The sequence below is a fragment of the Hippopotamus amphibius genome, chromosome 2, assembly GCF_030028045.1.
Source record: "Hippopotamus amphibius kiboko isolate mHipAmp2 chromosome 2, mHipAmp2.hap2, whole genome shotgun sequence".
Taxonomy (NCBI): Eukaryota; Metazoa; Chordata; class Mammalia; order Artiodactyla; family Hippopotamidae; genus Hippopotamus; species Hippopotamus amphibius.
The window spans coordinates 172,554,420-172,576,252 of record NC_080187.1 but is presented as its reverse complement, the minus strand read 5'-3'; the positions used below and the strand labels follow the sequence as shown (position 1 = coordinate 172,576,252).

The 21,833-nt window shown below is 45.4% G+C and overlaps 1 protein-coding gene across 1 annotated transcript; it reads right to left on the bottom strand.

The window, feature by feature from the left end:
• Positions 1–3,193: 3,193 nt before the first annotated feature.
• On the bottom strand, positions 3,194–13,098 carry C2H14orf93 (chromosome 2 C14orf93 homolog). The gene is made up of 6 exons (XM_057721182.1): positions 12,499–13,098; positions 10,073–10,393; positions 5,981–6,042; positions 5,514–5,617; positions 4,227–4,339; positions 3,194–3,937 (listed from the first exon to the last, which is right to left on the bottom strand). Exons 1-6 carry the CDS (start codon positions 13,096–13,098, stop codon positions 3,518–3,520), a joined length of 1,620 nt encoding a protein of 539 aa, XP_057577165.1. The 3' UTR covers positions 3,194–3,517.
• Positions 13,099–21,833: the final 8,735 nt, after the last annotated feature.

Sequence of the window (21,833 nt, the reverse complement as noted above, 5' to 3'; positions counted from 1 at the left end):
AAAGTGGGGGAGGGGGAGGGGAACTCTTTGTTTGCAGTTGGAATGCGCGGAAGGGCACGGTGGAATGTCGCGGTCCGGGACGGGGCGACGCGGGGCATGTTCTGCGCAAACACCGTGACTTTGTTCCTACTGTGGGGACTGTGGGAGAGATGAGAAGGGACTGATACAGAAGTAGTGAGACAGGGAGAGAGAAGAAAGGTAGGTACATAGGTTCAGAGACGCAGAAGAGACCAGAAAGACGAGGAAGCCCTCATAGAGAGGGGGTGGAAGACAGGTATGGAAAGAAAGGAGAGCCGGACCAAAGGGGATCGTGGGTGGTGCGCAGACCAAAGGCTGAATAGACCGAGAAAAAGACAAAATTGTGCAAGTCCAGAGAGAATGAGAGACAGATGCGCTGCAATAAAAAGACAACTTTCTGAACCCAAAACTCTGTAACGGTAGAGAGGAAGCTTTCGTGTGTATGTTGAAGGAGAGACGAAGAGGCTTGGGACTAATCTCTACCTTCAGGGTAGGACAGATAGAGGGATAGATAGACACCCCCTGGTGTTGGGAACTGAGATTTTTAGCAAATATTTCAGGTGACTGGGGCTAGAAGGCCTGGTTTTAGGGCTAGCGAACACCTCGCCCCTGGTTGGCCCACAGGAGATTGGTGATAAAGAGTAAGTACTAACTTAAAAGGAAGGGGGAAAAATGTCATTTAGAGGAGATAGCAAGTGAAAACAATCAAGGTGGAAAAGGAAAAGAAGCCGATCTTGTCCATACTTGGAGGATCAAGAATAAGGGAAAGAGGAAGCCAACATGCCTAATTAAATATCAGCCAATTGATTTTGCCCAGACTAGCACATGGGGGGTGGGGAGTGGAGAAAGAAGTGATTCTTTTGTATTTAGATAGTAAATTCGTATGAAAATTATATGCAAATAAATCATGCATATTATTTTCATCTCAGCATCCTTAACACCTTTTATAATCTTAGTGTAGCCTTAGGGAATGGGGAAGGAAAGGAGGTTAATATCTTTGGGGAAATTAATTTGGCACAAACTGTTTGGCTTCTCTGTCCTAGCTGCATTACCTCCCTGACCTCATCTCTCCTGAGAATCAGCCTCTCTGTTTCCCAGGTCAGGCCTACAGCTTTTCTCTGATTCAGAGGAGAGTTTACTCTCAGGCTGGAAGCAGGGAGAACTGAAAGCATTAGTAATGGAGGGGAGCTATCAGGTTGCATCCAGAACCTGCTGTGAGCTATGTCTTCAGAATCAACCATAAAGTTCTCCCTCCTTTCCTGTCTCCACATGGGGAAGGAGAATCTGGATTCTTCCTTCCAATTACTTACATCCTCTAATAGTTGGGAACTTTGCTCCTTTGGGTTTAAAATGGGAGAGTAAATCTTATGAAAAGTTGAGATGCCATTAAAGGAGGCCCATCCAGGAGCTGATAGTGGCAGCAGTGGGTACAGTTGAGATCAACAACCAAACAAATTTTCGGGGGCTAGCAGGAAGGAAATGCAAGTGAAGAGGGGGTGGTGCACTGACAGCGCATGCGCCGCATGCTCCGGTAGTGCTCATGACCTCGGGATAACCACTCTGTAGTCTGAACTGGAGCTGGAAGCTCCACAGGCCCTATTCTCCATCCCCAGGACCTTAATTAGCCTCTGTATACACACGTGACTCCCAGATCCATATCTCTCACCCAGACCTTCTTGGACTTAAAAATTCAGCTGATGACTAGCATCTCCACTTGATTGTCTTAAAAGCACACAACACCCTAAACTGAACTCACCTTCCCTGTCTCCCGAAACTGGCTCCTCCAGCATTTTCTGAGTAAATGGCACCATTAACCACTTAGCTACTTAAGCTAGAAACCTGAACATCAACACTATGTCCTCCTCCCTTAACTTCAAATCCAACCAAGTCCTATCACCACGTCCTATCAATTCTGCTTCCAAAATATCTTTCAAATCAGTACTTCCCTCATCACCACTATATATATATATACAGTGGTGAGATATATATATAGATATAGATATACATATATCAGGCCATGATCTTTCCTCTCCTGGACCACTGCAAAAGTCTCCCTGCCAAGGCTTTCTCCCTCCCATCCATCTTAAACCCTGACGTCAAGTGATTCTTGGAAAACACAAAACTGATCATCTTATTTCCCTGTTTAAAACCTGTCAGCAATTTCTCACTGTCCTTTAACTAAATAAAGTCTATACTCTTTTAAGATATTTTAGAGTCTGTCTACCTCTCCAGCCTCTTCTCTCAGCAACATCCCCTCCCCAAACGGTTCTGCAGTAGAACTGCACCTCATCTGTGCTCTCTCTTGCCTCTGGAACTTGCTGTTCCCTAGGTTTGGAACACTCTCTTGGCCTCCCCTTCCCTCCTGGTTAACTCCTCCCCGTCTTTCAAGCATCAGTTTAAACACACTCTTAGAAGACTTTCCAGACCGCCAGAGCAAGTTAGCTACCCCTGTGGTACACAGCCATGGCAGCTACACTCCACCATCATCACACTTATCACAATTCATTTCATTGCCTACTTAAATGCCTGTCTTCCTGACTAGACAATAAAACTTCTGATCAGCATCTAACCTGTTCAGCAGTGTCTCCATAGCACCTAGCACAGTACCTGACACATAGTAAGCAATCAATATTTGTTGTATGACTGACTGAGTGAAGAGAAAGCCATGTTTACTTCTCAATCCATCCAAAAAGGCACACATTTGTATGTATGTATATATTCTGCACGTGTGCTTGTGTGCACATACATGCATACACACACACCTTCCTCAAAATACAGCTTGGCTGACAGGACTAAAAAATAACTACAAAGCCATGTATACTGCTTGGTCACATGGTGGGAAAGCAGCTGCTGGTGAGTCAGGGCTACTCTTTAAGCCTTAATTTCTTCATGTGTAAGATGGGAATAATAATATCCTCCTTATATAATTCAATAAACAATAGCTATTACATCTAGATCCCAATTCCCAAATACGGATGGAGCCTGTGTTCTGCTCGGAAGAATCAAGCCCGTGACTGAAACTGTCCACCAGGTGGCAGTATTACCCTGGCCTGGTCCTGTGCTGCTTCCACTGCAGAGCAAGACCAGCAGTCAGGGGAAGCAGAAGGTACAACAAGGGCCACTTCCCCAGAGGTCTGAGTGAAACCGGGAGAAAAAAACAACTCAGAGACCAGGACATATGTCAAGAAAGCCTCCTGTTTCTTTGACCCATCCTCCTCCTTTTCTCATCCCAGGCTCCTCTGAGGCACTGTTTATGCTTAGGAATAAGCATTTTCTGGCTTGCCATTCGCAGCAGGGGGACTTTTTCCCCCTTGGAGACAAGTCCTTTTATCCCACCAGAGCTGCCGGCTTCCACTTCAGTGGAGACTGTGTTGAGAAGAGAGGCAGATTTGCTTTCTCAGACTGCAGAAGACAGCTCATCATTCTGGGAAGCCCTGTGGCCGCCCATTGTGGGGACGTGGGAAGAGGCAGATGCCAGAGTTATTCTGGGTTATAGATCTCACTCATCCTTTTCCACCTTGATTTCAATGAACGAGTTCAAGTCAGGACAGCAGGTTTTGTGGGGCTGGTCAAAAGATGGGGAGACAGGTCCATTCTCATCACCTCCCTCGTCCTCCTCTTCTTGGAAATTAGGATTGTAAAGTTCTGGTGGAAGGAGCTGGGCCTCAGCGGAAGGTAAGCGGTCTGAGGGAGGCCCATACACACGGTTGGCTTTGGTGCCATGCTTAGAGTTGGCATCCAGGTGGTAGCAGAGCTGCGTGAGGCGCTGGGCCCGGAAACGGGGAGGCCGGGCTACCCAGACACCTGGCTCATTAAGACTGTCCTCTTCATCTGACATCAGCTCCTCCGTCACATCCTTCCACAGGCGTTGGTCCTCAGGGCCAAAATGCCTCATGATGCTGGATCGGTTGGCAAAAAGCTAAGGGAGGAGCACAGGACAGAGATTAGGAAGAGCAACAAACCATGCATTAGGTTTAAGGAAAGGGTTTGGGTGGAAGGAAGGCTGTGTAAAATCTGTGCCTCAGAGAACCAAGTTCTCAAGGGAACCCAAGTCAGATCTTAGAACTGGCTTCCTTCCTCCTCCTCCTCTGCTCCATTCCTGGATCTCAATCCTTTTCTCAGATGCCATGTCCCCTGGCCTTTCCCACTGTGACTTATTTATTAGCGTTTAGAGTTTAGCATCTTGAAAGGAAAGACTAGAAACCTACCCGATATCTGCGACTTCGAAGTTTCTTCTCTTCTTTTTCTTTCAGGCCTTTAAAGGGGTTCAGGGAGTTGCGGTACTCACGCCTCTTAGTAAGGAAGTAGGCTACACAGGCTCCTGGTGGGAAGGGAGAAGGCAGGCAGCAAAGAGCAGGGTCCTCAGCCCTTTTTTTTTTGCCCTAACACTACTGGATGGGAGCGGGGAGAACCACTGTTTAGGTGACGGGCTTTCTGGACATATCCTTCAGCATCTACTCATTCCTCTCTGGTTTAGTTCCCTCTGCCCTGCTCCACCTCCAACAGGAATTCCTCCCACTATAAAAAGACAACTCCTGGAGGGGCACAGTTATTGAGCTGCTAGCCTACTGTGTCCCCCCTTTGCCTGGCAAAGAAAAAAAGCCATTCTTTCTTTCTCCTCTATAAAAACAAAGAAACAAAAGACGACTCCTATGCTTCTGTAACTCCCTTCCCCCACCCCCAGTCAAATCTACCCCCATGCCACAAAGCTGACAGCAGATTATAAGTACTTTTTCAGCAGAAGCTTTCTTTTTTTTTAAATTAATTTATCAATTTATTTTATTGGCTGTGTTGGGTCTTTTTTGCTGTGCACGGGCTTTCTTTAGTTGCGGTGAGTGGGGGGCTACTCTTCGTTGTGGTGTGCGGGCTCCTCATTGCCATGGCTTCTCTTGTTGCAGAGCACAAGGCTCTAGGCGCATGGGCTTCAGTAGTTGCAGCACATGGGCTCAATAGTTGTGGCTCACGGGCTCTAGAGTGCAGGCTCAATGGTTGTGGCGCACAGGCTTAGTTGCTCTGCAGCATGTGGTATCTTCCTGGAGCAGGGATCGAACCCGTGTCCCCTGCATTGGCAGGCGGATTCTTAACCACTGTGCCACCTAGGAAGCCCAGCAGAAGCTTTCTTAATGCTACAGACAAATAACAGAAGAACAAGGGAAGTAGAAAACCCAGGACATAATATTTAGGAACAAAAGGGCAGGCCTGGTTTCTGACCTCCTTTTCATAACACCCTGGATTCAGGCTCTGTGTAAGCGTCATGCTTGATGGTGTTGTTAGCCCTTTCCTTCTCCCATTTTCATTTCAGACTGAGTAGGGGAATAAAAAGGCAATTAAAGACAATTCTGTGTATATTGTAGGTAAAAAGAATAGCCAAAACCAATTTTTTTAAGTCCTCTATTTTCAAAACCACCTAAATCATCTCCATATGCTTCTTCTCCTCTGGCCGGGAACAGGGGATGAAGAAAGGATGGGAAGGGAGTTAACTCAGTTTTTCTCACCTTTCAGCTCCTTGTCAGTGTAATTGTGGGGACTGGTTACCAGCTCCTGCTTCAGCTTTTCCAGAAGGAACTTCACTACTGAAATATTCCAAGAGGACTTGATGCTGCCACAAGAGAAGAGAGTGAATAAGGCAGTCAGCATTTTATTTTATTTATTTTTTTGCCCGCACCACGCGGCTTGTGGGATCTTAGTTCCCCAACCAGGGATCAAACCCGTGCCCCCTGCAGTGGGACCGTGGAGTCTTCACCACTGGACCACCAGGGAAGTCCCTAGTCAGCATTTTACAAGCTAGACAGAGACCCCAGCACTAATCAACTTTGTGGTAAAGTCCTCCTTGGCCTAAGACAGGATATAAGGGGCAATGGTGAAACGGAAGGCGTAGCCTCGCTGTTACACTGGAGCAGCCCCTCTACTTCCCCCTCCTTGGCAAAGTTCCTTATGAGCTCTTCCCTCAAGGGGATCCTACCTTTCAGACCCATTGAATCTCTTGTCATTGGTGATGTGGTTATGCACATTGTGCACCAATTTCTAGGGGAAACAAACAAACACACACAGAATCAAGCCGGGAGCGAATATGATGAAACCCTTCTCTGGTCCCTAGGCACTAGCCCTGCGGGGTTCTCTGCCTGGATCCTGCCCACAGTCTAGGTACCATTTCTGTCTACGCCCTTTCTTTATCCAGAGAGCCTACACAAGTTAGTATTTCTAAGGGATTCCCCTCCCCACTTTTTTTCTTTTCATTTAATTTGTGTGGAGTCTCCAGGATTACCCCTCATCTTTCTTCTGCTCCCAGGCAGTATGATCACTAGAGTAGAGGGTTTCAAACATTTCCACAAACATACTCCTAACAGCAAGGAGAGTGCGAATATACACCAGGGCTACTGCAAGTAGACACTTCTTGAAGCCCCCTACTCTTGCAAATTTTAAACATTTCTTTGCAATGTATCTTTTTTTTAATTCATTTATTTATTGGCTGTGTTGGGTCTTTGTTGCTGCGCACGGGCTTTCTCTAGTTGTAGAGAGCAGGGGCTACTCTTCATTCTGGTACACGGGCTCCTTATTGCGGTGGCTTCTGTTGTTGCAGGGCACGGGCTCCAGGCGCGCAGGCTTCAGTAGTTGCAGAACATGGGCTCAGTAGTTGTGGCTTACAGGCTCAAGAGCGCAGGCTCAGTAGTGGTGGCGCACAGGCTTAGTTGCTCCTCGGCATGTGGAACCTTCCTGGAGCAGGGATTGAACCTGTGTCCCCTGCATTGGCAGGCGGATTCTTAACCACTGCGCCACCTAGGAAGTCCCGCAATGTATCTTTCTTAACATAAAAATGTCTTCCAAATTCTTCTAGTAAAATTGGCAACCCAGGAAAATGCCCCAGGTATATGCCTATGCACATTATCACAAATCCCAGGGGTCCCCAGATCATGGTCCAAAAAATACAAACCTGAAATAACAGAAATACGAAATGGAAGGGAACTTGGAGACACTGTCACCCAACCTCTCTTTCACATCATTAAACAGGCTGTCCTTCAGCTTTGCTTATACAACTTTAATGATGGATTCTCACTAATTTTTGACTCAGCTACTATTGAACATCTCTAATTGTAAAAAAATTTTGCCTTAGCTGCTCCAAAATCTGACCCCAGTTTTGCCCTAACAGCACCTGAAGTATTTGAAGACAGCTTCCATGTACTCCCCAAGTCTTTCCTTATCTGGTCTAAACACCAAGTCCTTCAACCATTCCTCATGACACAGGTGCCAGACAGACTCCTCATGAAACTATGAGCCTCTCTGGTTTGCCAGTATTCCTCTTACAACATGGTACCTGGAACCGAATCTAACTCATCCATTGAGGTCTGGCCAAAGGGAGTATTACTTTCCCAAGTAGAACTCATACTTCTAGGAATGAAATCCAAGATGCTGTTACCTCTCCTAGCAGCCCCATCCCTACTCAGCAGTGTCACAGGGTTTATTCATAGTGAGCTTGTAATCAAGTCCATTTTCACATGGATTACCATCTCCACCATTCTGCAACTGTTTGTTTTTTGGCTTTGGGTTTTTTTGTTTATTTGTTTTTGTTTTAACTTTAATGCAGGATTTTACACTTCTTCCTATTAAATTCAGTTTTGTTGTTTCTGATTATATTTGCATCCCAAGGTCCTTCTGTCAGTGGAAATTACCCAGAACCCAAACTGATGGAATGCTGACCTCAGGATATCAGCTTCATATTCCGAAATGCCCAATTTACCCTCATACCCCTATGGCTGACTAACCATTTCAACTTAGGAAATTACTGTTAACTCTTTATGGCTAGGGTCTCCACTCTATAAAAAAGACTGTTGTACTAGCTTCGTATTTGATACAGTTGTTTTACCTCTTAGAAGTCCAAACCTGAGAAATCACAAGAAGATGGGTAAATGCCTCAGAAATAATTTGAAAGAGTTGCAAAAAGAAAAAGAAAAAAGAAAAAAAGTGGCGTGTGGGGGGAGTTGCATAGCTTCCATTTCAAGTGGCTTGGAAGAGATCAGCTGATAAGAATCAAACCAAGCTTGAAGTGGAAAGGGAAAATAGACAATAATAAGTGTTAAGACTGTAAAGGCTGCTGGCTCACTTACCTCCTGAGTGAGCTAAAAATAAATAATTTCCCCGATGGGTGGCTGGGATCTGCAGCAGTCCAAGGAATTAAGATTCTGATTTGGTCCTTTTGGATCCCTAGCAGCAACCCACAGCAGCCTCAGCAGATTGGAGGGGTGCCTCTCTGATTCCTTCCCAGAGCTAAAGGTTGGAACAGTGAAGATCTGCAACTATCCCTCTCCCTCTAAACCCACAGACTAACACAAGAACATTTTATATCTTTTTCAGGGATGGGCAGCAAGACTCCCTGACTGGTCCTCTAGCTCTTCTTCAAGTGCTATAACACAGAGCATGATGACTGAGCATGCTGTCCTCCCAGAACGTCCCATGCAGCACTCTCCAAAGGGCAGGAAGAAGCCAGGCCTCATCACCAGACCTCTTGCTGGAGGCAGTAGGCACGAGAGGAATGGAACTGATCAAAAAGCCTGATTTTATGCAAATTTTAATTATCACATGTTCACGATTTAAGCACTCTGAATTTTTGGGAAATCCCTTGAAATGTACTTCTAGGGACAATCCTCCATTTCTATCACTGGCGACAACAGTGCCCTCTTGGGCCAGAAATCCATGACAGAGAAACTAAACCCATTCCCTGTTTTTTTTTTTTTTAATATTATTTATTTATTTATTTGGCTGCACCTCATATTAGGTGCAGCACATGGGATCTTCGTTGCCGTGTGCGGGATCTTCACTGTAGCATGTGGGATCTTTAGTCGCAGCATGCAGGATCTAGTTCCCTGACCAGGGATTGAACCTGGGCCCCCTGCATTGCAAGCACAGACTCTTAGCCACTGGACCAGCAGGGAAGTCCCCCTATTCCCTGTTCTTGATAAGTGACATGGCACTGAACATAACCAAAATTTGAAATGAAGGTTGGAAACCAGTTGATACTGATTATGAGTGGTGTCTTCTGAAAGGGGGAGAAAAAGAATCTGTCAATGTAAAAACAAATCAAATGAAAGGAAGGGTAAAAGTAGGACCTTTCAGATAAAGGAATAAAGAAGTAATATGAATAAAGGAGGTATAAATGGTAGTCAGCTATTTTCAATCTTTACTAAGACTGAACAAGGGGAAATGAGCTCTATACTATGATGAGATTTCGCTGGATGTCAGTGGTCACCTCCACTACTAACCAGGACCCTCAACTTACCTCACCAGCCATTAACCAGAGAATAGAGACCCATTACAGTCAATAGGAACATGATATGCCTAAAGAACATCCCCATGGTTATCAGAAAGATGTGCTGAGCGACAGAGCTTATCCAAAGGTCTGCGGTCACCCTAAAACAGGGTTTTTCAACCTCGGCACTACTGACATTTTAGGCTGGATAATGGGGGAGACATCCTGTACTGTGTAGGATGTTCAGTGATGTTCCTAGAGCTCCAAGTCACTGCAAGTTTTCAGGCAGAACTGGTTTACACCCGTACCTTCCCTGACAAGAGCTCTGAGAATCACTAGAATCTCCAAACCTTTATACCCAAGCTGAGTGTCTAGTGGGCCCTCTGCCTCTCTGGGGTGTGGGGCCACCTCAGGACACCCTGGCCTTTCTGCCCAAGGAGGCCCATGCTGCCTACCCTGAACACTGGTAACTTGCAGGCAGTTTCCAGTGCTACCCTGCTGTAGTCAATCTGCTTAACCCCTTACAGATCTTCCCATCAGGATTATGAGATCACCAGGAGATGTGACATAATTCCCTTATCTTTAAATGGAAGATATCAATCTATCTGGAAAAGCCTGAAGAAGTTTTACTGATAGCAGAGGGACTGCCTGTCCCTGAGCTAGGGAACAGTCTATCTCTTTTTTGCCCCTCCCACTCCAGCAGGCTTCAGGATACCATTCTTTCGATATGGGATGTTTCAAATCAACCCACACTTCACTCTTCACTTATCTCTCCAGACAGAAGAAAAATGTATAGAAATTGAGCTCACTCACAGAGAGGACCAGATCCCTCTTGCGCCTGGAGTTCTTCTGCCCACTCCCTCTGGTCCTGCATGGAGAAGCAGTAAACCCTAGAGAGTGTCTCAGCTCCCCAGTTCCCCCAGGGCCTGATTCTTCCAAGGCACCTTCCAGGGCAGCAGCAGCACTGAGCATGTCCTCGGGGCGGGGTGGTGGCAGCTTGGTTCCATTTTCCGATCCTGTCTCTGAGGTTGCCCGCTGGATCACCAGTTGTGTGGCTGGTGAAAGCTGCTTGGCATAAGCAGGGACCAGCACCCGCTGCACTGCACCCTCAGAGGCCACATAATCATCCACCAGCTAAGAACATAAAAGAATAGCCTGTTAGCCGGCCAGGCTTACAGGAAGCTAGTCAACCATCATTCATTGGCCAGGTAAGATGAACAGGGAGTGGGAAGCAAGGGGAATCTAGCCCAGTCTTTAGTGGTCCACGGCTTGTTTCTCTGGGACTCTGATGGGAGTGTGGGGCAAATTCTTCTGTGGGTCCGGGACCTCTCATGTTGGGTCATCACCAGAGGGCTGATTATAAGGACAAGGCATGTTTCTGATGCTTTGTGAGTAGTCATTTATGCTTTGCACTTGAGTATAGGAAATGTAGCTAAAGGTAAATGTTTTGCCTGAAAGGGACTGAGGGAGGAAGTGACAACAAGAAGGGAAAACCAAGCAAGAGAAGGAGCAAGAAAATAAAATCACAACAATAAAAAGGAGAAATAGGAGAAAAATGGGAGCAAAGGAGGGAGATGTAAAGTCAGAAATCTCCAGAGAGGCTGGCACTCCCTCCCTCCCCCTCCCCCTTTCCTTTTGTGGGGTCAGTGTGTGTCCTCACCTTAATCCTGCTCTGGCCACATCCGACTTTACTGCCCTGCTATCTGCTTGCTTGCCTGTGCCCTCACTCAAGGACATACAGGGTAGGGGAAGGAAGGAGGGAGGAAGGGGGGGAGAGAGAGAGAGAGAGGAAAGAAGGAAGGAGGGGGATTTCTGCAGCCAAGAAAACAAAACAGTGAAAGTGGGGGAAAAAAACACAGAAGCGGGGGAGGAGGCTGAGATTTATAGACCTGTGAGCTGCTTTCTGTGCTGTGAAATCTAATTCCATCCTGTCGGCTTAGAAGCCTTCCCTGCCAGAAAGAACCACAGCTCAGGGCACTGCCTGGCCTGGTACCTCCCTGCCTCCTCCCACCTTCCCGGCTCTTCCTCCAACAGCCCCAAACCAAGGGTAGTCCCTGGCGGGGCCCAGACTGAGGCGAGCTGAGAGGCAGTATCTCACATATGTGGCTAGACCTTGGGGGAGCAGTGACCAGTTGCAGTGGGACACAACTGGTCACATTCCTCAGATCCAGCAGATGGGCTGAGAGTCTCATCTCTCCCATCAACCCTGTGTGTTCTGCTGCTCTACTCTTTCCTGGGTGTCTGGGCCTTGTCGTGGAGGGAGGAGGAAAAGAGAGAGGGCAGAGGGAGGACGCGGTTGAGGAGAGGGTGGAGGAGAGCTGACAGACCTCCCACTGTCTCTCAAGTGGCAACACATCTGTTAGTTTCCCATCTCTGAGATCTCTAAAGTTGCTCCATCTCCTTTCCCTACTTCCAAGTGTGACATTCTGCAGTTTTTACTCTCCTCAGCCAGGATTTTCCTGCTCATATGGCCCTGAGCAGTAAAGGAGCTGAAATAGCACAGTGTACTTCTATGTCTTTTCCTGCTCACAAAATAGGCTTCCCTCTTTCTCCCTACGTGTCCTTATCCTCTTACTGTTAACTCTCAACTGTCCATTTCTTTTCCTCATTTTATTTCCTCTCCTCCACCTCCTTCCAACCTCACCTCATATTCTCTCTCTTGCATCAATTCTCCTTTAGGTTCACCTTTCTCCTCTGCTCTTTTTTTCCACTTTTTCTTCTTTCTCAACCCTTCATTTCCACCTGCCTCTTTCCCTCCCTACACCTGTCCGCTATTTTCCTTGTCCTCTCCCTCCCACCTTCCCTTCTCTCTCCCTCCCCGCCTGTGCCTCTCTCTCTCCACATCCCCCGTCTCTCTCCTAGTCCTGAATTCCTCTTGGCAAGCAGAGGGCCCGTGATCAAATATGAATGAACCGTCTGTGCACGGCAGGCATCCTCGCCAGGAGAGGCAGAGCCCATGGGGCAGCCGAGGCAGCTGTGGAGAAGGTGCCACGCAGAGCGACAGAGAGGGAGGGCCGGGCAGCCCCGACACCACTCATGCCAGCAGTGACCTTCTGCCGGAGAGGCCACGGTGCCAAAAAAAACCCAGGAGGGCTGACTCTCCCTGACGGCAAAGGAAACTGGGTACCGTGCTGTTTTATCACAGATACAACCGAAAGAAAGGCTGAAGGATGGAGAGAAGAGAAAGGCCGGGAAGAGCACAGAGGCAGCCCCATCCGTGTCCTGCGCTGCGTACTCACGGGGTTAAGCATCGGGGGCCCCTCGCCGGCAGCCAAGGCGCATCCCGGGAGCCGTAAGTCTCTCTGAGCAGCCGGGAAGCCCAAGGGCCCGGGCCCCCCGGCCGAGGCCGCTCCTAGCTGCCGCAGCTCCTCGATCACCACCTGCACGCCGCTGCCCACGCTGTCACACTCCTCTTCCACGGCTGGCACAGCTCTGCCGGCCTCGCCGGGGCTCTCCTTGAGGGTCCCGGGCTCCTCCAGCGGGGAGCCGTGTGCCCGGCTCTCCCCGTCTTCATCAGAGGCGGACATCTTCCCTTGCCTCAACTCACCCACTTCCTCCTGGAGACGTTTTAACAATTCGTTGTTGGCCCTGGCAAGACCAAGTGCAGCCTCAGCCAGACCCACAGCCTTATCTACCCTCTGGTAGATAATATGTAGGAGCTGCTCTGAACTCTGGACGGCCAGGCCGTGTCCGGTCACCGTGATGGGGGTGCCGGGGGGAGGATTCCCGCCCTGACAGCCTGTGCTGCCCCCACTAGTCTCGCTCTTACAGGCACAGCAGCAGCACCTGGACTCGCCGCCACTGGGAGGGGAGAAGAGAATGGTGGCGCTGAAGGACATGGTGGCAGGAAGGCCTGTGCTCACGCTGCTGGACTGCTCCAAAAGTGTCCCCAGTCGACCAGACCCCGCGAAGCACTGGCCTCTTTGGATTCACATTCCTTCTTCATGGAGGGGGCTCGGAGGAGCCTGGGCACCCCGGGCTGGGTTTTGTGAAGGAGGAGTGGGCTAGCTGTGAAGACTAGCCTGCAGAGGACAGGGCCTTCTTCTCCGTGCAGATCCTGTGCTGCCCTCGCTCAGTACACTGGGGGTCACACTCACCCCTTCCCAAAAGGGTGGGCCTGCAAAGGTCTTCCGGAGGAATACAGTTTCAGAGGATGGAAGGCATGGCATCCCCCACCACTCAAAGCCAAGGAACAGAGAGGGGACTCAAAAGGACACACGGGCACCTGGAAAGATTAGAAAATTAAGGAAGAAAATGTAGATCTGTCTTCTCCACCTCTCTATCTTAGCTGTAATAACAGTATTGCATTTTATTGCTTTGACACCATTCCTTAAGGAGTTCAGAACACTTCACGTAGGTCAATCTCATCCACACAACAGCTCTAGGAAACACATATTAACCCAGAGCCAGAGAAGAGGCATGCAGGGAACTTATATATCTTTTTCAAGGTCGGGGAAGACAGCAGAATCCAGTTATTGCTACTTTCAATCTAGTGTGTGGGTTTTTTTTGTTGTGTGGTTTTTTTTTTTTTGAACCGATATCCCTTTTTGTTGACATAAAAAATCATGATTCTACCATTTCTATAATTTGCACACAGATGCATTCAGAGTAAGACTCCTAAACGAGGAAAAGGCAATCAATGCAGCCCCCAACACGTTGCCAACCTCAAACTATTGTATCATTAATGTTTGGGGGATGGGCAGGGAAATGAAAGGACAAGCTGGGTGGGAGAGTTGAGCTGCAGTAGCAAGGGCTGCACAGCCCCCTACTCTCACACTTTGTGTACCTCGGCCTCCAGCCTCTGCAAGAGAAACTAGCTATTCTGAATCCTCCAGCTGGAAGCCAGGAGAAATCACCTCTGGGGCCCCTCATCTCCACTTCTCATGCTGCTTAAGGGAGAGGCAGAGCTGAACCCAGAGCGTCTAAGTAGCTACATCCTGCCGCTCTACCCACACAACCAGCCCCCCAAAGGAAAGACCAGAATATCAAGGATAAACCAAACTGCCTCTTTTTTGAATCACTGTACTTAAGCAACTAAACTACTCCAGGAGAAAAAAAAAAAGTGTGGGAGGGTTCGTTTGTACCACTGAGAACACTCTAAGGAACTTCATATTGTCATTTTCTAAATGACACTTGATTATAGAAGAAAGAATCTTTCTGCCTGAAGCTCCCTAAGTGACAAAATCTTAAGTATGTTTACAATTTCCTCAAGAGATACATTTCTATCTTACCCTGTAAATTATATCATAACATCACAATTAAAAGGAGAGGAGGAGGTTAGGAGAATTTTCCACACACCGAGATTTGGGTGGTTTTTTTTTTTTTTTTGAATCAGTAATCTCATTTCAGAGAGAGGCAATATCAATGCCTCTGAGGTACTAAAATGTAAATCTGACAATGCATTTTAATTACATTTGGTTATTAAAGAATAGTCTTTAATTTGCTCTTTCTACCCTTTATTTCGAAGAAATGCTTTTCTGTGCTAGATATTCACTTCTTGTAAGAACTTAAATCCATTTACTGCTTCTCTGTCATTAGAGTCACTGGAAGGCACAGCTTAACCTAAAAAACTAAAGGTTAAAGCCAAATTAAAACTAAAGGTTAAAGGAAAGCACTAAGTGATTCCCAGGTCAATTTGTGGATGACTCATTAATATATCCTTTTCTTTCCTAAATAAGGGCCTAGATGCTCCGTGGGGTTTTTCACTTTTTGAAAACCAACATCATGCAAAGAGTTTAATCTGAAACGTGGATGCTATGAGAAAAAGAAGGTTATGTAAATGATAATATACAAATGCTTGCCACTTGGGTTTTGGATTTGTACAACAAGAAATTAAGACCTGTCACTTATATATTATACATCAACTATACTCCAGTTAAAAATTTTTTTTAAATAAATAAATAATGTATAGAATAAACTACAAGGATATACTGTACAACACAGGGAATGTAGCCAATATTTTATAATAACTATAAATGGAGTACAATCTTTAAAAATTGTGTATCACTATATTGTACACTTGTAACATATAATATTGTACATTAACTGTACTTCAATTTTAAAAAAATTTAAAAAAGAAATTAAGATGCATCAGGTGGGGACTCTGGGTGGATATACTTCCTGGGATCAAATCGATCACTGCTACACTCTTGGCTGAAATACTCACTCTTTTTTGCAGGAGGCCTTTACCCCTGCTGGTGTTGTGCCTGCCTCCAGACCGTCCCTCCCCTTAAGTGGTCTTTCTTAGGTAATCTTCCCAAAACAGCACTGAAATGGGCTGTGTGAACTTGCGCAAATAATTCCCTTTTCTCAGCCTCAGTGTTCTCATTTCTGCCTACTTTGAGTGTTTTTGTGAAGGTTATATGTAATATATTATAAAGTACCCACAAGGTGTTTGCACGCAGTCAGTGCTCCACATGTAACAGCTGGATTCCTGTAACCTTTTGTATTCCCATCCTGGACATCTATCCTGATGTCCTAATCTTGGGGGAAAAAAATACAACAGCTTGAAATAGACTTTGGGAAGTTTCCCCTATAAATTTAACATCAAATTTCTAAGAAACAATGAATTCAAGTCTACAAAGATGCATTTATCAGTACGAAAGCTTCTATGATGCAAATTAGAAAGGTAATTGAGAAAACAGAGTATTTGTAATTTGCTTACTATCATGACCTGGCTTTAGATTAAGGATAATTTCAACTCTGCTTGTTTTTAATGCTAAATATATTTTCTATTCGTGTTGACATAAAATATGATACTACCTTCTCTATAATTCTGTCCCCCAGTTTCTTTCTGCTTTTTGACTTTGTGTATCACCTAACTATGTCCATTTTAGAATGTCACATTCAGGGCAACAAATAGGTATTTTCTTGAATTAATCTGTTTATAAAAACCTGGTACAGTGCCGGGTAGCACATGGGCATTCAAATAACTCTTTTTGGGTTTCTATGGACATTATTACTGACTTCGTTTCCCTGGCTCCTGCTAGAGTCTCCCACATAAGCTCTAAGACACTGAAATAAAAGGACAAGGAAACTGGGGTTGGCAAGTATTAAAGGAACACTTCACATCATGATATTTAGTAACCAAATACCAATTTAAATGCTGGATAAATTATTAAAAACAAAAGCCTAATATCGTTAGCTACATATATCCCCATTAGAGAAGATGAGCAAGTTAAAAACAACAACAAAAAATGTGCTTCTAAAAATTCTCTATATGCAAGGCCATTCTAAAGCATGAGTCACCAAAATGGATTGCCACCTCCAAGTATTCAAGTGAAGGGAAGACAAAGTCCCTACACACAAGCTTACAGTGCATGTGAGAATAGAATGTCCAAAGAACAAGTCAAAATATACATACATGCCTAAAAATATGTTACAGGGACTTCCCTGGTGGTGCAGTGGTTAAGAATCTGCCTGCCAGTGGAGGGGACACGGGATCAAGCCCTGGTCCGGGAAGATCCCACATGACATGGAACAACTAAGCCCGTGTGCCACAACTACTGAGCCTGCATGCTGCAACTACTGAAGTCTGCATGCCTAGCGCCCGTGCTCCCCAACAAGAGAAGCTACAGCAATGAGAAGCCCACGCACTGCAAGGAAGAGTAGCCCCCGCTCGCTGTAAGTAGAGAGAGCCCACACGCAGCAATGAAGACCCAAGGCAGCCAAAAATAAATAAAATAAATAAAAATTTTAAAAAATACCAAGCCTTCCTTAAAAAAAATAAAGTAAAATAAAAACAAAAATATGGTACAGACTAAAAAAATCTTGAGAAGTTAGTTCAAAATAACAGAAAGATCAACAGAATGAAATCATGTGAGAAAGGGGTCTTATGGAAGAAAAAGCTACAATTTTGCCTTGAGCAAGGTATAGGATGAACTGGGAGGGTGGTAAGAAGACAAGATAGGAACTTCCCTGGTGGCGCAGTGGTTAAGAATCTGCCTGCCAATGCAGGGCACACAGGTTCGGTCCCTGCTCCAGGAGGATCCCACATGCCGCGGAGCAACTGAGCCCGTGTGCCACAACTATTGAGCCAGCGCTCTAGAGCCCATGAGCCACAACTACTGAGCCCATGTGCCGCAATTACTGAAGTCTACGCGCCTAGAGCCTGTGCTCTGCAACAAGAGAAGCCACCGAAATACTCGCCGCAACTAGAGAAAGCCTGTGTACAGCAACGAAGACCCAATGCAGCCAATAAATAAATTAAATACATTTATATTAAAAAAGAAAAAAAAAGAATCCTCCTGCCAAAGCAGGGAACATGGGTCCGAGCCCTGGTCCAGGAAGATCCCACGTGCTACAGAGCAACTAAGGCAACTAAGCCCATGTGCCACAACTACTGAGCCTGTGCTCTAGAGCCTGCAAGCTACAACTATTGAGCCTGCATGCCACAACTACTGAAGCCCACATGCCTAGAGCCCGGGCTCTGCAACTAGAGAAGCTATTGTAATGAGAAGCCCGCGGACAGCAATAAGGATCCAACGCAGGCAATTACTAAAAAATTAATTTAAAAAAAAGGACATGATAAATGAGAGGAAAAAAACAAATATTACAGAATTAACAGGGTACATGTGAGAGGTCAGAGCAAAAGGGCTTATTAAAAGGTACCGAAAGCTGACGGAGGACTTTGAAAATCAAGTTAAGGAAGCTCTCAGAGCAGGGGTTGGCAAAACTTTCTCTGTAAAGGACTAGAGAGTAAATAGCTTAGGCTTTGCAGGCCATGTGGTTTCTGTCACAACTATTCAACTCTGCCATTGCAGCACAAAGCCGCCACGGACAATACATAAACATGAGCATGGCTGTCTTCCAATAAAACTTTATTTATGGACACAAAAATGTCACAAAATATTACAGTTAATATTTACAGTAAAAAATACAAAAGCCATTCTTAGGTCATGGGCTGTACAAAAACAGGTGGCAGGCCAGAGTTAGACTACGGGCTGTGGTTTGCTGACCTCTGTCTTAGATACCTAAAATGGAACAGTTAGAGATTAGAAGGCTGTTTAACCCTGGAGAGAAGTGATGAGAATGAGCATTGTGGATATGAAGGTTCAACATCCTGGACGAAGGACTGATCATATTTCTTAACTTAATAAGTAAGGAGGATAGAAAGACTGGTCAAAGACAGCTTCAAGATTATAAACCCGAGGGTCAGAAGATGGTACCACTGACAGAATGACAGAAATAAGGAAGCTGAGAGGAGGCACCAGCATGTTTAAGAAGATGTGTATTTACATAACATGTTAAATTTCAAACTGATGGCAGCATCTGTAAATGGAAATTTCTGAAAGCAACTAGCTAGACTGAATAACAAAAACAAGAGGAAGGTCAGAGCTGGAATGCAGATTTGGAAACTTTAGCAGAGGTTATATTTGAACCTCAGAGAGTAAATGAGCTCTCCAAGGAGGAAATACAAAGTGCTTGGCAAAGGCCAAGGACAGAGCTTCGATCCAATCCTTGGAAGAGGCTTCGTTAAAAGAGAAGAATGATCAGTAAGGTGGAAGAAAAAGAGAGCTATAAAAGCCAAAGTAGGGACTTCCCTGGTGGCACAGTAGTTAAGAATCTGCCTGCTGGACTTCTTAGGTGGCGCAGCGGTAAAGAATCCGCCTGCCAATGCAGGGGACCCAGGTTCGAGCCCTGCCCTGGCAAGATTCCACATGCCATGGAGCAACTAAGCCTCTGCACCACAACTATCGAGCCTGTGCTCTAGAGCCCGTGAGCCACAACTACTGAGCCCATGTGCTGCAACTATTGAAGCCCACACACCTAGGGCCTGTGCTCCACAACAAGAGAAGCCACTACAATGAGGAACCTGCACACCACAATGAAGAGTAGTAGCCCCCGCTCGCAGCAACTAGAGAAAGCCCGTGTGCAGCAACGAAGACCCAAAGCAGCCAATAAATAAATAAATAAATAAATAAAAATAATCTGCCTGCAGGGAACACGGGTTTGATCCCTGGTCTGGGAAGATTTCACATGCCATGGAGCAACTAAGCCTGTGTGCCACAACTACTGAGCCTGCGCGCCTAGAACTCGTGCTCAGCAACAAGAGAAGGCACTGCAATGAGAAGCCCATGCACAGCAACAAAGAGTAGCCCCTGCTCGCCACAACTAGAGAAAGCCCATGGGCAGCAATGAAGACCCAACATAGCCAAAATCAAACAAACAAACATACAAACTTTTTTTTAAAAAAGCCAAAGTAGAAAGAATATCAAGAAAGTGGATCTAATCAACTGTGACAAGTACAACAGAATGGTTAAAAAGATGAAAATTAAGGAAATACATTTTATTTGTCTGTGATGGTCAGTGGCAATGACCAGAGAGGTATTTTTTATAGTGAAAGTAATACTATGCAGTAGATGAAAGAGAAAGTGATGCAGAGAAAATGAAAGCAAGACATGAAGTCAAGTTTTCTAGAGTTTAGTTAAGAAACGAAGGAAATAGGAAGTCAGAAAGGGCACTGGAGCTTCGGTATATTTAAAATGCAGAAAGAAAAAGGCCAGTGAAAAAGGAAAGAATGAACATATTAGGAAAGGATTTGTTTTCTTCTAGCAAGGATTCTCCCAACGTGAGAAGGAAGGAAAGCAAGCTCTGCAGACTGCAGAGAAGATAAACGATGAATGCAGGGGCAAAGATTCATTGACATGGAGCTAGGAAGACAAAGATGTACGTTAATGAGACATTCTTTTTACTTTACAGATTTTCCTTAGTATGAATAATTCAAATTGATAAGAGAACTTTAATGCAGATAGTGCTGCATGATCTGTTGCTACAACCTGTTAAATTCTTCTTTTCTAACACTCCAGACCTAACATAATTAATCATTCTTGCTTTCTTCCATCCCTAGTTTAAGGTTCTAAAGCCCATTTAACCCTGCCAACATTATTAACATAGCTAAACTTTATTCTGGTATCTTTATTTTACCTCTCAAAATGTATATCTGTTTAACATGATAACCCATGAAGCAATCCATGGAATGTCTGGCAAAGCAACAGTTAACTAGAGCAAATTATCAGATTGCTGATTTATTCTAAAACTAAGAGTTCGCACCCTTGTGCAAAAAAGAAAAAACAGTAATAAACTAAGATTGACCACCACTGAATAATATACATACCTTTTGCAAAATGCTATCAACTTTTAGAACTGAATATTAAGAAAAAGATCTTCAATGCTATGATGAGTTGCCAACCCAAAATGACAACAATTGTCAAACTTAAGTTTGCATAAAATCTACGTGTATGGGATTCATTCAGTATTGGCCTAATTTTAATATATGTGAAAGGAGCCTAGAAAATGTACTTTTCAATAATTCTGATATTTTTTCATTAATATTTAGATAAAGAAGAACTCATCTGTAGACAGACAGCTCAGGGTGAGACTGTCCATAATCTTAACTATCCCTTTCCTCCCAAGTTACATGTATTTTTGTTAGAACTAAATACATCATACTCTTGGCAGCTCCCTTGCTTGCGTCAACCCATTCTGAGTTTGAATTTTCTGCATGACTGAGTTCACCTCCAAACTATGAAAAGTAAAAGTTTTCTCACTATTTAATAGGTGTGTATGGTATGGTATCACTCAGATGATATATGTTTTTATAATGGGCCCTTGACTCATCCAGGGTCATGCTAGCAATGGACTTCCTTAAATGCGATTACTGAAAGCACAGCAATTCATACCATAATCTTCACTTTAAGAAATAAAAAAGGAAAATGGCCACTTAAAGATCCTGCTGTGCCGGCCAGCCTGCTCCCCTACTTGAAGGTGCAAAATGGCTCACCTGCTAGAAGGTCCTCTCGAAACCTATTTCTATCAGAAATGAGCTCTTTATCACACAAGAGCAGGTAAGCAAATACCATAAAATAGTATTTTTCTACATTTTGAAAGACACCCATCTAAGGCTCTACAAAAAAAATCTAAGATCTCGTTTTTAGGCGTAAAAATGATGCAGACCCAGAAGGCAGAATGAGGTCCTAAGAAAAGGATTCCACATAATCCAAAAATCCCAAGTATGTTTGTACAGTAGTACGAGAGTTTTTAACCCGGTGTCGCTTTTTACTTTACATTTGCTAAAATGCAACTTGGTGGGATTAAAATGACCGGTTAAAGGTTTTCAGATTCATGTGCCTGACGTAAAGGACTCTTCCTGCGTTTCTGGAGAAACTGAAAAATGAAAAACTAGCTCCAAAAGCTGTAGCGTGTGCCCAGCGAGCCCTCGGTAAATGTTAGTTGATTAAATATTAGTCAAAGACGACAAGGTGGGCACGAGGGACAGCAGAACAATTTCCGAGGAGAGCGTGTGTTTCAGCCACAGACAGGGCGAGCACAGCGGCGCAAGGGGAACAGACCTGAGCTCTGCCCTCGAGGCCACAGGGAGCAGGGCGACCCGCCACTGAGCCCCACCCTCGGCCGGTAAACGGTGCCCTGGGGGTCCTGGGAAAAGGGTGTTTCTCAGAGGGCCGCAGACAGCAGACTGGCCGAGGCGCGGCCGGGGATCTCGCTGGGTCACCGTACGTAGACTACGTGGCCAAGAAAGCTCTAAGGACTTGGGCTGAGGATGGCAGGAGAGTTC

Bases quoted from the DNA above. Each gene is read 5' to 3' on its own strand.
- C2H14orf93 (XM_057721182.1), bottom strand. From the start codon at position 13,098: ATGTCCTTCAGCGCCACCATTCTCTTCTCCCCTCCCAGTGGCGGCGAG. The intron at 4,340-5,513 runs GTGAGAAAAACT...CCTTCCCACCAG, and splicing joins CACTGACAAGGAGCTGAAAG to GAGCCTGTGTAGCCTACTTC. The intron at 3,938-4,226 runs GTAGGTTTCTAG...CTCCTCCCTTAG, and splicing joins TTCGAAGTCGCAGATATCGG to CTTTTTGCCAACCGATCCAG.